Source organism: Halichoerus grypus, chromosome 7, assembly GCF_964656455.1.
Source record: "Halichoerus grypus chromosome 7, mHalGry1.hap1.1, whole genome shotgun sequence".
Classification (NCBI taxonomy): domain Eukaryota; kingdom Metazoa; phylum Chordata; class Mammalia; order Carnivora; family Phocidae; genus Halichoerus; species Halichoerus grypus.
In genome coordinates, this window is record NC_135718.1 from 53,462,169 (window position 1) to 53,480,465 (window position 18,297).

At 42.9% G+C, this 18,297-nt stretch overlaps 1 protein-coding gene across 6 annotated transcripts in view; it reads left to right on the forward strand.

The window, feature by feature from the left end:
* Positions 1 to 18,297, forward strand: part of ASCC1 (activating signal cointegrator 1 complex subunit 1) — a 103,975-nt gene that overhangs the window by 84,770 nt on the left and 908 nt on the right. For 3 of the 6 annotated variants that reach the window (XM_078077615.1, XM_078077616.1, XM_078077617.1), the window contains exon 10: positions 9,919 to 10,430. In XM_078077615.1, the coding sequence (XP_077933741.1) occupies positions 9,919 to 10,035 (117 nt within the window). In that variant the 3' untranslated portion in view covers positions 10,036 to 10,430. Of the gene's footprint in view, positions 1 to 9,918; positions 10,432 to 18,297 lie in introns of those variants that run through there. The other 3 variants (XM_036083900.2, XM_078077618.1, XM_036083901.2) reach the window with 3 other exon arrangements.

Consider the following 18,297-nt stretch of genomic DNA (forward strand, 5'->3'; position numbering starts at 1 on the left):
TCCTGTTTGATACATAATACAAGATCAAGCATCTTCTGTTGCATGTGTGTGAGGGACAATTATGAATAATACCTGAGGGAAGATGACCAGACTGAAAATAAAAGAGTGGTGACCTATTTGAATGAGCATGAGGAGGCCTTCTGAGGGGAAGGATTTATCTGCAGAAACCTTACCTAGATTCGTTCTGAAAAGACCTACTGGGGGCATTGAAGGGTCTGCGCTAGCCCGGAGCCACCAGGGGCAGTTTTGCCCTGCTGACACAGCAGTATCCATGCCCCGAGGCGAGGCTTTCACTGGAACGGATTTTGTAGCAAACCCAACTCCCAGCTGCCCATCTCTGATGCGAATTCTTCCTGCTGCTGTGGAACAGGGCAGAGCGTGCTGTTGTGTGCCAAGGTCAGGTCTAGGCTCAGCAGCCCCGTCAGCATGGCCTCTTCCCTCTTCCTTCCTCCTACCTCCACCCCACATTTTTTTTGCTGCTTTTTAAAATTAAACAGCTCTGCAGGGAGGGGAAGTCCCTTGGCATTTTGAGTATTGAGGTGCTCAGCAGAACTGCCTGGCATCCTGTTTGTATGTAGCTGTTTTAATTCACTCTCTAATAGGTCATTTGGCCTTACCAGCAGAGTCTTAAACTAAACTTGATAATCCTTATGTCAGCAGTGAGGCTCAGGCCAAACATTCAAAAGTGCAACCCTGAGTGATTATTTGAGGGAAGTTTTGAAGCCTTTATTCCCTGGCTCTGTTTGTCTGGCTTCTGCCTGGCGCCTCCTTAGGTCGTGCTGTTAGCATTCCTCCTGCTCACTGCAGCTAAGACAAGCAGGTGGTTTGGGAGAGCAGAATGAATGAAGGACTTCCATGTTCACGTCCCCGTTCCGTGAAGGAAGCCTCATAGTGTTCCAGTGCCATTTCAGGCACTGGGGATGGGACTTGTGCCCCAGGGACAGGCAGGCTTTTGGCATTCCTTTAATGGAGACGCACGAAGCAAGAGGGATATGCCGGTGGGCTGAAGAACTGCAGCTGGTCCACTGATGTCCAGCCTTCTTGCTGCTTTCCCGATGCAGGCAACCGATGACATCAGGGGCTACTCCTCCCACGGTCTGGCCTTCACCTTGCTCCTTGGATGCATCGTGCCCCAGGCATTTCTGGAAGTACATTATGTCCTCTTTTTATTGGCTATTATTAGCTATTATTACTGGCTCTCTCGCCACTTGATCACTGCAACTTGAGGTTTCAGATTAAAAGTGGCATCTTGGGCAGAGTTAGGGCTGTGTTAGGAGGCGATTCGAGGATAGGAAGTACCTGCCAGCCACATTGTCTTTTATTCTGAAGTAGGTATCCTTATTCCAGTCTTTCTCTATTCTGAAGGCAATGTTCCTATGCCAGTCTTTAAGAATACTACAGCCCTCTGAGACCAGATGACGATTGCAGAGGCTCGAAGCTGTCAGAGTTCCTACTAAACCTTTTCCTTTTTATCTTTAAAGGAAACTCTGCTTTTTGGTTCCTCTAATGATGGGTTAATGGTTATAGGCCATAAGTGACAATCATAACCAGAGCTCAGAATTCCGTCTTATGATTTATCTTGCTGCAGCACAGCACATCCTTATAAAGCATTGTCCCTGTTTAAAGATGGAGAAATGGGGGGAAAGAGTGGCTCTGTGGTCATTGACAGGAAAGCATGAAAGTCTAGTTTGCGCCAAGAACCATTTTGACCTCTCTCTCAATAGAAAAGAAGTTTCTGTCTCTGGTTTTCAGACGAAGTTGTATGTATTTTGTCTATATGTAGAGGAACATGGCTTCATATGAATAGGCTCAGTTGTGTTCTTTTGTGATCTTTAGAAAGAATCCATATGAGTACAGTCTTCATGAATATCTTAAAAGCAGATGGGAGGCTTTTTTTGACCCCTGGATGTGTTGGATCTCCATTTTCCTTCTTGTCTTCCTATCTTCCACATTTACTCTCTTCAGAAGTGATGTCACATGTAGCCAAAAGAAATATGCAAGGTATAGAAAGGCTTGAGAATTTGAACTGCATGGTACCTTAGCAGAAATTCAGAATCATTTTTTTAGGTTAGGGGAATTTTAACAAAACTTTGAGACAAAACTTATTTGTGGAAAAAACCCTTATTTGTGATCCTGATTCTAAGTGAGATTAGTACTGTGACATATGTAGAGCTGTGATATTGTTAAAACCTATTATAGTTTTAGTCTGGTGTCCATTACTTTCTGTCTACGGCCTGAAGTCTTCATCTTGTGCGTGGAGGCCAATTTCATGAAGAACACTTCTGAAATATACCATTATTTGTTTTGTTGCTTTTCAGTTAGGATCTCTCAAGGGCTGTGATGATAGCTTTTCACATTATTTGTTTCTTATTCTTGGACACAGAACCAAGTGAACAGTTTCTTTGTGGACTGATTGCATACACATGGCCCAAGAATGGAACTGCCCCTCTTGGGTGTTCTTTGGAGCAGATTTGTTATTCAAATTGTGACGTACATAACACACTGCCTTGTAGATGTGGCCTTCTCTGGGCCTGTGTTCTGTGCCTGGGCCTGGGATCTCTTAAATTTGTATCACAATGTAAGTGGTCCTAGCCTGTCTGGTTCTTTTCTTTTAAATAATAAAGTTCAGCTCTGGTGTACATCACAGCAAGTTTTTGAAGGGTTAATGAGCTTTGTGAGATACTTTTAGGTCCTTAGAGGAAAGGTGTTATTTAACCACAGCAAGGCTTCATGCTGGGAATGCCTTCCTACAGAGCTCTGAGTGCTTGTCAGACTCTCTTCCATTCATCCTTATCCCATAGGGAGGTAGGTGGGTAAGCATTGTTATCAAGTACAAAATAGTGTTATTTACTGTTATTTTTATCTGTAACCTGGGGGGTAATTGTAAGAAATAGAACTTGGTAAAACAGATTATGGAAGGAAAACACTGGGAAAACCTCAAAGTATCATGCACTTGATATTCCTGTTTCTTCTACTTTGGGTCTCAAAAGTCTGAGTGCCATACTTGAAAACGATAGGAAGCATCCCTTCCTCTGGAGAAATGGGACGCAGTACATCCTTCCAAATACTTGCATTAATTGAACACCAGTACTTGTTTTCAGTTGTATTGCTTTATGTTCTGCGGGTTAGTTTAACTCAAATATACCAGGAATGATTATATATTTCACAGGACTTAGATACTTGGGATCTTTATTTTGGAATTTGAAATGAATTTCCTCCTGGTAAAGTTGTGTTGGATAGCACATCATTCACTGAGGCCTCCCAGTAAAAGAAGTAGATTTCTGTAAAGGAGAGATCTTTGGAGAGAGGGGCCACTACGTTGTCTAAGAAAGAAGAAAGAGAACAGGCCTAATTCGGGAAGCCACATGGGCAGAGATTCCCAACAGGTTTATCATTATACTGTTGAGGATTGACCGTTCCTTCAGTTTTGTGGCTTGAGGTCACAGATACGAGAAGGCTCCTCTCCACCCTCTTCCCACCTATGTCTGAGATTTTTAGTCTCATCTTTGCAGCCTAGTTACACCTGGAGTTACTTCTGGTCTTTGGTGGTTGTGTCACAGGGCCTGGGAGGAAGAAGTAGAAAGTCTGAAATGAAAGCAAGGAAAAATGACCAGTTAGCTCTTAAATCTCACTATTCGTTTTCTTTCAGTGTATACCACGACATTACTAGAAATCAATAATTCCCTCTGTGTTCTCCCTAGGAAACAAACACGAACAAACTAAGAAATGATAGGCTTCACAGATCTTGTGAACAGGGGACAACAGGATGGTTGGATTTTATCTTGTACTGCTCTGTCAGGGAAACCTTGGTTTTGACCTGTTAAAAAAACAAAATTCACCTGAGTAAATTTGAAGATCTGATTGACTGTATTTAATGATTCATGAATCCAGCAGCATCCCACCTTAGCAGATGGAAAGGAGCTCCAAGGAGCTGTCCCAAATGAAAGGCTTCTATAGGAAGAATGGGGGTGGAAAAAGGAAATTTCCAGCAAGAAGTGGTTTGTTTCAGGCAAGGTCACTTTCCTTTAGGGGACGGCAGGGGTCTGTCAGGCAGATGAGCTCACCAGTGCTGACCAGGGAATTCCAGATTGACTGGTGAAAGGTCACTTTCCTGGGAGAGGCTGAAACTCCAGTTAGGTTAGATATTAAGTCTTGGTTTGCTGTTGTGGGGCTTAGCACAGGTGACTCCATTTGGGGCCAATTTTTTATTTTTATTTTTAACAGACCAAAACCTTTCATCTTGATGGTCCACATTTCTCTCTTTACTTGGTGAAAGGGAAGGTTTATTCCATTTTCTGAAGATACTGTGAGTATTCAATGAAGGACAGCAGCTGTGTGCACAACAGTTTTCAAACGTCATACTTATACTTTTTGAAAAAAATATTTTATTTATTTGAGAGAGTGAGAGAGAGCACGAGCAAGGAGGAGAGGGAGAAGCAGGTTCCCCACGAGCAGGGAGCCCGACACGGGGGCTGAATCCCAGGACCCTGAGATCATGACCTGAGCCAAAGGCAGACACTTAACTGACTGAGCCACCCAGGCGCTCCTCAAACATCATATTTATACTTACTTAGATTTAAAATTTTCTTTTTAAATCATCCAAATCGGTACTTATTGCTTGCAGGTAGTATCCCAAATATTTGAAGTTTTAAATCCTAATTTTATTTCCTTATCAAATATTTGTAGTTTTGTGTAGCTGTTCATTGTTATGTTCCTTTACAGCAGGCTTCTTAAAAAATGCTGGCTTCCAGCACAACAGGGCTGTGTGTGTGTGTGAGAGAGAGAGAGAGAGAGAAAGAAAGAAATGTTTTCAGAAAGAAAATGGTTTAGGTTCCAAAATTCCCAAGGGAGTTGTTATAAAACAACAGTGAGGAGAAAAAACTCAGCATGATTTAAATACCTTGACGTGATTCTTTTTTAATTTAAATTTTTCCTGTTAGGTCTTTTATTTCCCAAACAATAGACCGCTTTGCTCTTCATGAACTACTTTAGGCTAGAGAGAGCAACCAAGTTTCTTTTTTCTTTTTATAGTTTAAGCTTTTTCCTCTTTTGCCTTTCAGGTACCCAATTAAATAGAGCCCCTCATGCTCATTTTCATCCAGGATTCAAGTAAAATTCTTCCAGCTGAACTAGAGCCATCCAATTCTTATACCAGGTTCCAGATAAAAGTTGGCAGGGAAAATAGAAGTGACCAGTGGAGGAATGTGTTCATTTCAGTCTCGAGTTGTTGCTGGGCAGAGCGCCCTCCCTGTGGCTTAAGCAGGGATATTGGAAGGGGCACCGCCCATGGGAAGGGGCTAGGGGTGCTGGGGTTCACGAGCCCAGACTCCAGGTAGGCTGCCCGGGTTTAAATCTGTGCTTTCTTTTCTTTTCCAGCTTTATGAATCTCAATTTCACAGCCTTTATTTGCTGCGTACCCGTGGGCAAGTCACTTAAGCCTTTTAAACTTAAGGTTCAGCTATAAAATGGGAATTAAGAATTAGTATCTGCTTCTTGGGGTTTTGAGGATGCAGTCAGATAGGTACGTGGAGCCCACAGCATAATGCCTGGCACACATGCTTGCCCAGTAAGGTGGCCAGTAACAATCTTTATTTTATTAGTGTTGTTGTCAATACTTACGTATGTATCGCTCACTCTGCTCTTTTAATATACATTTAATACTATTGGCACTAGTAGCTGTGTTAAAAATCTGTTACAATACATTTGGGTTCGCAAAAATTTAAATTGACTTGGTAAAAACCACGGTAAGCAAAGTCAAATGACAAACGGGTCGGGGGCTATATTTGCAATTCATAATGTAGACAAAGCGTTCATTTCCTAATATATAAAGAACTGCTCAATAATAAAATGAACAGTCGTAAGGCTTTTTATGGTGATACTCTTCCATCATATTGTGAATACATACTCGGAGCAAAACAGGAAAACCCTAGGTTGGAGGGGGGCTTAGGACACACAGAGCCAAAGAAATGTCCATGAGTAAAAAAAAAAAAAAAGAAAGATATGTCCCTGAGCATGTAAACAGACCTGAGACTTTTGTTTTTCCCCATAAAGTAGCTCCCTCTCAGAAATGTTCTGTCACTGTCAGCGGTACCCTCATATTTACCCTGTCACCCAGGATTTTCTCATCTCCTTTTCCTGGTTCCCCCGCACCCAGAAAGTCACGGAGTCTTTTCTGGGTTTCATTCAGAGTAGTTCACATCTGCTCCAATCTTTCCAGGCCTGCAACTACTATTTTAGTAAAAAAGACACTCAATATCTGACTGAACTGCTGCCCTGGTTTCCCTTACTTTCTCTCGTTCCCTCCTCCAGGCGGGAAACCTCCACGGTATACCAAACCCAGCTGAGTTTCCCCAAAGCAGGGTTTTCATGTCGGGCCACCAACCTGCTCAGAAACCTTCAGTGGTTCCCTACAATCTAGAATGGAGTCTGCCTTCTGAACCCGACCCTCAGGGTCCCTTCATGTGATTCACTGTCCTTATGTCTTCTAGCCTTACTTAGTCTTTCTCACTATGACTCTTTAGGGACCCTCTAAACACCTAACCTGATGGGCTTGGCCTGGCCCACTGTGCACATTTCTGCCTTCACGCTGCCCAGCTCTGTTTCCGTCTCCTCCATCCCGATGGCCGCCCATTGTTTTCTTACCTCGCTGCATGTATTGGTTGTCTGGACCTCCCCTCTCACGTTTAACCTTTGCCACCTATGTTGTTTTAGGTAAACTTTCTCATTGAAGTAGAACATAATCCAGAGGTGCACAGATCACAAAGTAAATCAGTAACTTTTCACAAGGTGAACACACCCATGTCATCAACGTGCCTGTCTTCTGATTCATACCCTATCTCCCTAACTAGCTGGTAAGCACTTGAGAGACAGAACCACATCGTATGCCTTTGCGTGAAAGTGCATCACATCAGGTGCTCAGTGACATTCCAGATCAGGAATTTGAGCTAAGAAAGCGGTCTAGGCTTTGACAAATAAGAAACACAGAAATTTAAAGGAATGTGTGAAATTTCCATTACTAACTACAAATTCTTTGTTGACAACTAGTTACAGTTGAGATATGATTAGAGGTAATATAATTTTGGTGAGTCCTGTTCAAGGGTTTCTAGGTGGTGACCTGTAAGTAAGACCTTTAAATCCAGTCTGAACAAGGCCATGTCATAGCTTTCTCTTTTCAGATAAGGTATGCAGACATGTACAACATTAGTTTTTGTTGTCATTCTCCCCAGCAAATATTTATTGATCATACACAGTCTCCTAGGTACGGTTCCAGCATATGGTAGTATTCAGCTGTGAGTAACATAAAAGATCCTTCCTCTGTAGAGCTTATATTTTATTTTATTATTTTATTTTTTTAAAGATTTTATTTATTTATTTGACAGAGAGACAGCGAGAGAGGGAACACAAGCGGGGTGGGGTGGGAGAGGGAGAAGCAGGCTTCCTGCTGAGCAGGGAGCCCAATGTGGGGCTTGATTCCAGGACCCTGGGATCATGACCTGAGCTGAAGGCAAACTCTTAACGACTGAGCCACCCAGGTACCCCTAGAGCTTATATTTTAATGAGTCACTAGAAATAATTGAAAGAACTGAAAGAAAAGCTTAAGACTAAAGATACACAACAAGGCCTAAACAATACGAGAAGGTGAAAAATTGTTACGAAATCCTCATCAACATACAGAGAGAATAAGAGCATGGAGATAAGAAGGGCTAAAGGAAGATCAGCCCTGCACTAGGGACTTCTGGGTAAGAAATCCATTTGTGACATTATCAAAGGTACGAAAGAAGGCGGCAACTCAGGTAAAAATAAGTCCAGGGTTAAGGAGAGCAGAGAGATGTCAAAAACATTATAGGAAACACTTAATTTTCAGCAGTGCCTTACAGTTTACAAGGAAGGGACTTTGACTTGTTCATCCTACCGGATCTTGGCCACTCTGATCTTGTATAGACTATGCGTACAGGGCAGTATCATGTACGCATAGTCACACAGCTCCTGTGTGCCGGGTGTGAGTGTAGACGGACTTCAGTACTCTTCCCCAGGCTGCTCTTATCACCGTATTTACTGTTTACTTTAAACCTGAAGCATGAGGAGCTCCCTGGCAAATCACGCCATCCAGAGGTTATCCACATAAGGCGAAGAGAAGTCAGGCAGATCACTTGCCAGCTCCTAGCTGTGGCTATATTACTTGGAAACGTAGGCACAGGGGATGGAAGGTAGAGGACCCCTAGGCTGCTAATCCTGAAAAAGTAACTTGTTGAAAGTATTATGAGTTCCCTTTTAGTTTTGTTTTGTCTTGTCTTTTATTGCCCCTTTGGTTATATCTTTTCTGTACCTACAAGGCTTCGGTTTGCAAAGCTATAAATCTGCCAGTCTTGTTGACGTGGCTTTCACTTTGAATTAAGGTTCAGCAAAGGGATTAGTGCATAACAGTTTCAGGCAGTATTTCTTTACACAAAAGGGTGGATATGGTTTGAACAGGCTGCCAAAGCCAGGAAGAGAAGTTAATTGTGTAAATCAATGCAGGCAAGAGCTGATCACCTTTCTGAAAGACAAGACAATGCAGCATACAACCTCTAAATAGATCTTTGGGGTCAAGTTGATGTCATGTGGAAGAATCAATATTTACGGGGCTTTATGAAGTTAGCCTTAATGAACCCCAGGCATTTTGCGAGGCCGCTAATTGCAGGAAGAGGAAAGGCGACAGTGGCTGAAGTCCATGGCTATGGAGGTTGTATAAAAATAAGTGAAGAGACAGTCACTTGCTTATGTGCAAGGGGCCCACCCTAGGTGTTACCCAAGCATTTGTTGGGTATGTGTTTGGAAGGGCTGGCTTTCTTGAGATTTTACTGACATTTTAAGAAAAGGCAACTTTTGCATCCTAGCAGAAGAAGGTAAGCCCTTTACACTTTGACACCGTTATCTAAGCAGTTTTCTGAGATGAGTTCTTTTTTTTTTTTTTTTAAGAGTTTATTTATGTATTTGGTAGAGAGAGAGAGAGCACAAGCAGGGGGAGCGGCAGGCAGAGGGAGAGGGAGAAGCAGGCTCCCTGCTGAGCAGGGAGCCCGTGCAGGACTCCATTCCAGGACCCTGGGACCATGACCCAAGCCAAAGGCAGACACCTAACCGACTGAGCCACCCAGGCGCCCATCTGAGATGAGTTCTGATGTCAGTTTGGATTCTGCCTTATAAATGTGCTAATCACAAGGGCAGGTCCCTCTCAGAGTATAGCTCATCAATGACCTCCCTCTGACACACTTAGAAAGCTTTTATAGTAAATAATTGTAGTAAAGAGCGTTTACTTTAGGATGCTGGCTTCAATCCAAGTTGAATAAAAGATTTTTGATAAATATCATTTGCACGTGTGATATCATCCCGTAGAAGGCTGTTTGGTATGCTTAAGTGTTCTGTAGTCCTCACGGGGTTGGCAGAATCACTGGTGGGTTAGGAGCCTTATCTTCTATTTATTTTAGTGGGTGCTTCTACTAAATGTTGTTGACTAGGTAGAGGAATGCAGTCTCATATTTTATCCTGGCTGTAACAAAATGACGATCCTATAGAGTCGGGAACTGAAAGTCATCAAGCAGCTTTGTTAGGTGCTGTGAGTCAGAGTGTGGCCCCAGATGTTTGTTACAAGTTCTAGGTCATGTGTGCTTAGTAGATAAATTTTGGAACTGAATTTTCAGCCCTCTTTCCTTAGTGTCTTTTATCAGAGGAGGCTTTAAAATTCACCAGAGAGAAGAGCTTCTGTTCTCTTCTCACTCCCACTCCCATTCCTTCTCTCCAGGATCGTTTTTCAGAATAAATACTGAAAAGGAAAAGCATGAGAGGTTTGTTGGGATTGTTGTAGTGTTTTTACAAGAGAATCTGACGTTTGCTATTTTCATCTTTGGATATTCATTCTGGGTTTGTATTCTTTCTTTTCAGCTGTTTGAGAACTTCTACTTTGGTACCCTGAAGCTCAATTCAGTTCACATCTCTCAGAGGTTCACAGTAGACAGCTTTGGAAACTACGCCTCCTGTGGGCAAATTGACTTCTCCTGAGGTGGATCTTGGGAAGCGCTAGAAGTTGAACATCCTCACAAGGTGCAGAGGGAAAGTATCTTCGTTTGAATTACTGAAGAGGGATGTAGAAATTTGGATGGTGACTTTACTGGGAGGTTCCCCACACAAACCATGGTCTCTAATGGTTGTTCACAGTCCTCAAACTGTCTGTCATCCAAGGGGGTTGTGGGTACGGGGTGGTTATGTAACCCTTGGCTTGTTCATCTTTCACAGGGTCTACCTTTCTTTCTGAAGTTCTTCTCTGGAAATGTACATCTCAAGCCCATTGGAGCTGAGATTCACGTTATTTCTTATACACCTACTGATTTTGCTCCAGCCATTAAACTTTCATATTAATACTTAAAAAGAGAATTAAAGACGTGGTTTTGTTACTCTCTCCACCTAAATCAAATGTCTACAGTTTTTAGAAGGTTTGATTTTTACTTCCTTTATACCTTAACTTTTTTTTTTGAAGATTTATTTTTTTTTTTTTAAAGATTTATTTATTTGAGAGAGCGAGAATGAGAGAGAGAGAGTACGTGACGGGGGGAGGGTTAAAGGGAGAAGCAGACTCCTCGCTGAGCAGGGAGCCCGATGCGGGACTCGATCCAGGGACTCCAGGATCATGACCTGAGCTGAAGGCAGTCGCTTAACCAACTGAGCCACCCAGGCACCCCTTGAAGATTTATTTATTTTAAAGAGAGAAAGAGTAGGGGGAGGGGCAGAGGGAGAGGGAGAGAGAGAATCTCAAGCAGACTCTGCACTGAGCATAGAGCCCAATCTCATGACCCTGAGATCATGACCTGAGCTGAAATCAGAAGTCGGACGCTTAACCCACTGAGCTACCCAGGTGCCCCTGTACTTTAACTTTTTTTTTTTTTTTTTTTAGGATTTTATTTATTTGAGAGTGAGAGAGAGCTAGAGCACATGGGCAAGAGAACACATGAGCCGAGGGGAAGGGCAGAGGGAGAGGGAGAAGCAGACTCCCTGCTGAGCAAGGAGCTGGATGCAGGGCTCCATCCCAGGACTCTGGGATCACGACTGAGCCGAAGGCAGATGCTCAACCAATTGGGCCACCCAGGTGCCCCTGTACCTTAACTTTTTTTTTTTTTTAAAGATTTTATTTATTTATTTGAGAGAGAGAGAGAGAATGAGAGACAGAGAGCATGAGAGGGAAGAGGGTCAGAGGGAGAAGCAGACTCCCTGCCAAGCAGGGAGCCCGATGCGGGACTCAATCCAGGGACTCCAGGATCATGACCTGAGCCGAAGGCAGTCGCTTAACCAACTGAGCCACCCAGGCGCCCTGTACCTTAACTTTTAATCACTATCCAGAAGGTTTAACCATTTGTTAGTGTACAGGTTTTAACCATTTTTTAGTGTACAGTTAACCATTTTAACCATTTGTTAGTGTACAGTTCAGCATTGTTAAGTGTACTAACATTGTTCTGAAACATCTCCAGAACTTTCTCATCTTGCAAATCTGAAACTATACCTGTTAAACAACTCTCCATTTCCCTTTCCCCCAGGTCCCTGGCAACCACCCCTCTACTTTCTTTCTGTGAATATGTCTACTTTGGATTCCTCATATAAGTGGGATCATACAGTATTTGTCTTTTTGTGACTGGTGTATTGCACTTAGCAAAACATCCTCAAGGTTCATCCATGTTGTAGCATTGGTCAAAATTATCTTCCTTTAAAAAAGGCTGAATAATATTCCCTTGCACGTGTACCCCACGTTTTGTTTATCCATTCAGCCACCACTGGACACTGGGGTTCCTTGACCTCTTGGTTGTTGTGAATATAGTGCTCTACAAACATGGGTGTATAAGGATCTCTTTGCGATCCTGCTTTCAGTTCCTTTACTACTCAGAATTTTATCTTTAGCAAAATAACTTAAAGTTTTTATCTTTTACTTTGGTCTGTCCTCTTTCTTCTGAAGTTGAACTCTTTTATATTTGTTAGGTTACCGTTCCTTACCTTACCCTACCCTCCAGCCTTCCCAGGCCCCTGATGGAGTCATGGCATCATAGCTCTTTTAAGTGCAGCAGCAGTAGAAACAGTGACAATATTGTCAGGAGGATGCAGAGTTCCGTGGGGCAGGGTCAGCTGCGGAAGCTCCTTCCTTGCCACAGACCAGTGGACGGAGGGGGCTCCCAGTATGGCTTCCCCGACCCATCAGTCCCGCCACATGCTCTGCTGGGGAGCTCCAGCCTCACCCTCACCTCCTCTGTTCACATCCCTCTCCTTCCATGTCACCTCTTTCTCTTCCCTTCATTCCTTACTCTTACTTTGATTCTTCCTGTTTGAAAAGGCTCATTCTGAACCCTGAGCGTTAATGCTGCTACACAGTAAGGGCCGTGTGTACCACTCAGATTTGTTCATCACTGTGACTGCACAGATCATTTGTGAATAAATGAATTTCCAAAGTCACTGTGTTTTTCTCTAGTATTATCATACAGTTTTAGCTTGACCCCCTTCATCGGGGTGTGTTGGGATATGGTGTTGCCCTCACTGACTCCCTAGCATAGCTGTATCATTCATCCAGACCTTACACGTGAGTGCCTGCAGCTGGTTTTTTCTCCAGATGCTTTCTACTAGGAACATTCATTTTTTTTTTTTTTAATTTATTTAGGTTGAGGTTTTACCTTGTTTACCATCAGTGGTTAGATGGCCGTGGGAAGGAGTGCTCCAAGGGATCATACTGAATAGTGGAGCTGACAGCGGAGGTCAGTGTCCTCATCTCATCCCAGCGCTTCTCTCTTACTGGTTTCTTTCCGACACCTGCCGCCCAGCAGCCTTGGCCAGGAAGTAAAGATATCTTGTTTTCAATGTCAGAGATTATGACCTGTGTTTCCAGTAAATCTTTTTTTTTTTTAAGTTTTATCTTTGGAAAGTGTAACTTTATCAAATCCTAAATTCTTTTTTTTTTTTTTTTTTTGAAGATTTTAATTTATTTGACAGCGAGAGAGGGAACACAAGCAGGGGGAGTGAGAGAGGAGAAGCAGGCTTCCTGCGGAGCAGGGAGCCTGAAGGGGGGCTGGATCCCAGGACCCTGGGATCATGACCTGAGCCAAAGGCAGACACTTAACGACTGAGCCACCCAGGCGCCCCTCTTTTTTTTTAATATAAAGATTTATTTTTTTTAAGTATCTCTATACCCAGCGTGAGACTTGAACTCACAACTCTGAGATCAAGAGCTGCGTGCTCTACCAACTGAACCAGCCAGGCGCCCCCAAGTCCTAAATTCTTAATAGAATTGGAGATGCTGTTATTTAAAATTTAGAGGTAACTGTGCATTTAAGGACCTATTGTATTATTAAGTAATTTTTCACAAGTAATTTACCTTTTCCACTCTCCTTCTTTCACGACTCTACAGTGGATTTTTCCAGAGGCTACACGACATAGTGACATCTTCACTCCGATGGTTAATGGAGCATGTACTTGTGTATTTTTGTGTTTCCTAGAACCTTGTCAGTTGTAGAAATTTGTAAGAATTTTCCAAGATTCGGGATCCCCTCCCACCTAATTGTAATGGGGTACATGTTGGAAGATTTGCTACTTGTGTTTATAATCAAATCTCCTTTAATACTATCACTTAGCAATTCATTCTGCCCTGAAGTAGAGTTAAATCGCAGCTCCCATCCCTCCAGCCGATTTTTGAGACACTGACTTCACCGTCAGCTCCTCGAAGAGGAAGAGGAAAAACGGTCTCTCACTGCAATTATCACACAAGATCTGTGTTGTTATATAAGAAACTTCGTCATGGGAGAATCATCTTGATTTTTTGGGAGGGGACACAAGGAGTTAGCCCCAGACAAACTCCGTACCCATGGTAGAAACATAATAAAAGTCACTTCTTGTCGTGGTTATGTTTAAGTGAGCTTCAGAATTTACTACAGTGGACACTGATGAGAATCCAGCTTCGTAAAGACCCAAAGCTCGTTCAGGTTCACTCCTGTGCCGCACTCTCTCCCTGGAGCTGAAGGGAACCCCAGGGCACCAGGGCTGTGTACTGAGTGCGGAGACCTCTCAGATTCTCCCTTGATGCCTCCAGGGAACATGGATACGCCAAGACACTACAGGCGAGAGAAAGGGTTGCCATTGGGGCTGTTTTTATTAATAGCTTTCTTGTTGTTGTTAATAAAATGCTCTTTTATTTATTTTTTAAGATTATTTATTTGACACAGAGAGAGAGTGAGAGAGAGAGCACAAGAACAGGGAGTGGCACACAGGCAGAGGGAGAGGGAGAAGCAGGCTCCCTGCGGAGCAAGGAGCCTGATGTGGGGCTCAGTCCCAGGACCCCGGGATCATGACCTGAGCCGAAGGCAGCCGCTTAACCGACTGAGCCACCCAGGCGCCCCTAAAATGCTCTTTTAAACAAAAGATCAAATACATTCACCTTGTGCCAAGTCATCCAGCTATACCCGTTATGCTCTTTTCAACATGTATTTTATACTTCAGTTTAAATGTTGATTTATTTATTAAAAAAAATTTTTTTTAAAGATTTTATTTATTTATTTGACAGAGAGACAGTGAGAGCAGGAACACAAGCAGGGGGAGCAGGAGAGGGAGAAGCAGGCTTCCCACTGAGCAGAGAGCCCGATGCAGGGCTCGATCCCAGGACCCTGGGATCATGACCTGAGTCGAAGGCAGACGCTCAACGACTGAGCCACCCACGCGCCCCAATGTAATATGTTTTTAGACATTAACTCAGTTTGCTCTCAGTATTTCTACTGTACTCTTACTAGCTATTTTCAGTTTTATCTGCTGTTACAGGCTGAATTATATCCCTAGGAATTCATATGTTGAAGCCCTAACCCCCCAGCAGCTCAGAATGTGACTGTGTTTGGAGATAGGGCCTTTAAAGGGGTGATCAAGTAAAAATGAGGCTGAGGCCTTTAGGGTAGGCCCTAATCCATTCTGACTGATGTCTTTATAAGAAGAGGAAATATGGGTACATCAGACCCCTGGCCTCCAAGATCAGCCCCCCTGGGTCTTTCTTCAAAAAACGTGGGTGATGACATCACCAAGGCAACTGGTGATTGGAAGGGTCTGAGGATTATGGTGAAACTGACCATCCAGGACAGACAAGCCCAGATTTAGATAGTTCCTTCTGCCTCTGCCCTGATCCATGGGCTGCAGTGTGGATGGCTGCTACCGTCATGACATCAACAGTGGTGTAGTGAAATGTCCAGTTAAGGACTAGAAAGGAAAATACTTCAATAAAGGGTTGTTTGATAACCAAAGGAAAAAAAACTGTCAGACAGGAGCGCCTGGGTGGCTCAGTCGTTAAATGTCTGCTTTCGGCTCAGGTCACGATCCCGGGGTCCTGGGATCGAGCTCCACATCGGGCTCCCTGCTCTGCGGGGAAGCCTGCTTCTCCCTCTCCCACTCCCCCTGCTTGTGTTCCCTCTCTCGCTGTGTCTGTCTCTGTCAAATAAATAAAATCTTAAAAACAAAAACAAAAAAACTGTCAGACATGTGTGGGCATAGAGGAATGACCATGTATGACCCAATAAGAAGGCAGCCATCTTCAAGCCAGGGAGAAAGGCCTCAGGAGAAACCAATCCTAGCAACACCTTAATCTTGGACTTCTAGTCTCCAGGACTTGGAGAAAATAAATTTCTGTTGTTGAAGCCACCCCCAGTTTGTGGTATTTTGTTATGACAGTCCTAACAAACTAATATACTTGTTATAATGCAGAAGCTAATCTACCAGTCTTCTTTTGAACCAGACATTAAATGTAGATCAATGCCCCTCTTCTTGCTAATTTTTTTTTGGGGGGGGGAATATAGTTGTGTTTCATAAAATACATGATTTTGTTAATATGTAATGGGTTCCTTATTGTTATTTTTATTTATTTATTTATTTATTTATTTATTTTTTTTTTTTTTTAAAGATTTTATTTATTTATTTGACAGAGAGATAGAGAGAGAGCACAAGTAGGCAGAGAGGCAGGCAGAGGGAGAGGGAGAAGCAGACTCTCCACTGAGCAGGGAGCCCGACATGGGGCTCGATCCCAGGACCCTGGGATCATGACCCGAGCCGAAGGCAGCCGCTTAACCGACTGAGCCACCCAGGTGCCCCCTTATTGTTATTTTTAAATAAACATTTTTTCACTTCTTAGGAGTTTCTTTAAAGATTTAAGAGCAGTTTTAGGTTCACAGCAAAATTTAGAGGTAGGCTTAGTTTTATTTTCAAGTACAATAGATAATATCTGTGTCTATATGTCTCATATAAACAAACTTTTGTGGGAGCCCTCAATAATTTTTTAGTGTAAAGGACCCCCGAAACCAGAAAGTTTGACAACTGCTATACCATACTATACTTCTTCCAAATGGGATCATATTACACATGATCTTCTATAACAAGCTTTTCTCATCCAGCAATATGTAGTGGGTCACCTTAGTTGTCAACAGATACAGATCTACATGATTTTTAACGTCTTTGCAATAGTTCATTGTGTGTATGTTTTATACTTTAACTAGTTGGTCCCTGACTAACGGACAATGAGCTGGTTTCCAGGTTTGGCTATTATACACAATTCTGGATTGAATATCTTTGTGCATTTTTTTAATGCTTGTGAGATCATCCAGAAATGAGATTACATGGTTTTAAAGATATGGTTAAATGTAAGTTTCTTATTTAGAAACTAAGGTTCCTCCATTTTGTATTGCTAAGTACTAAATACAAACAGAAAAATGCATAAAACATATGTACCATTTAACAAATACACCCCGCGGCTTTTGGGCCCATTCATTTGAAAAGGCCAATCTAGTAATTCTCTCAAAGGTTAGGAAAACCTTTTCTTCTTTATAAATTATAATTGTCCATTTTCTACAACTCTTTTACCTGTCATCTGGAAAATTGGATTCTGTCCCCTAAATTAGCTTTGCTATTGGCTTAATAACAATCCTGGACTCCTGTTGATTTGCCTTCAGCGCAAATCAGCTGACCTAGCTTGAAGGTGTTGCAGAAGACCAGTCCCACTGAAGGGACTGTCCAGGAGTGTGGGAAACATTTTGACCTTCAAAATTCTAGAAACATCTATTGTCTTATTGATTGGCATCTTGTCAGTGCCTGTCCAAACTATTGGGCATATTGGGCAACTTCGGTAATTTTAGAGGATCAGGGACTTCATAAGATAGGACTGGAACCGGAGGGCTATGTCTAGAATCTTCCTCAATGCCTTGGAGATAAGGACCCACATCGGGCTCCCTGCTCTGCGGGGAAGCCTGCTTCTCCCTCTCCCACTCCCCCTGCTTGTGTTCCCTCTCTCGCTGTGTCTGTCTCTGTCAATAAATGAAATCTTACCACAATGAGCTTTGCTAAGACTAGGATTGAGATGGTGGTAAAAGATGGCAAATTTTAGTACGTCTTCAGAACTATGGGGCCTCAGAGCCTTCTCTTCTCCACCTGAGAAAAGAACTAACATTTTTTAAACGTCCACTGTCCTACTTAGTATGTAGTTTTGCACGAGTTTCCCAGAATTCTTCTGAGATAGATGGTATTATCATTACAGATAGAAAATAGATTAGGGAACCTGCCCACTAACACAGCTAGTAAGGTTTCCACCCCCAGTCTGACAAGAAACCGTTCTCCCACTATACAGTCTTGTTATACAGCCCGGCAAGGCTGCTGTATTTACTGGGAGACATGAACGGCCAGAGCCGCCCTGCAGCACCACCTCTAAATCCAACCGCAAAGGAAAAAGAAAACACGGAAAAGGAGCTATTGTTTTCTGTTTTCCCAAGGGGACCCCAGCCCAAGCCATTGATGCAGTCAGAATTCTCAGGCAGGCCAGATTCAGGGTGACTATGAACCTTCTAACCTGTGTTATTTCCTACCGATTAAGATCATGTTTTTCATTGCCTTTGATTTGATTTTTTTTTTTTTTTAAGACCACAGCAGCCAAGTCTTTTTATGAAAACACAATCTAAGGCTTGGGTCCCAAAAGTTCATTATGTTTGTCCTGTCAGATTCTCCATGTTTCCTCTTCCATTTATTAGTAATGTAAACCTCACCCCATTTCTGCTCTGATCCTGGGACTGCCCAGCCTCCAGCCTTCCCAGCTGGGATGGCAACACATTTTTACAGGCAACGATACGGGTCACAGTTTTAACAAAAACCTAAACACCTCAGACAAAACCAGCCTCCCCTCCAACCCCCTTCCCCAGTGGCTTATTAGAAACGAGTTGAAGTCAAAAGCACGAACAAACGCGCCTTTTTCAAATGTGCAGCCTCAAGGCAGATGAAATGGTC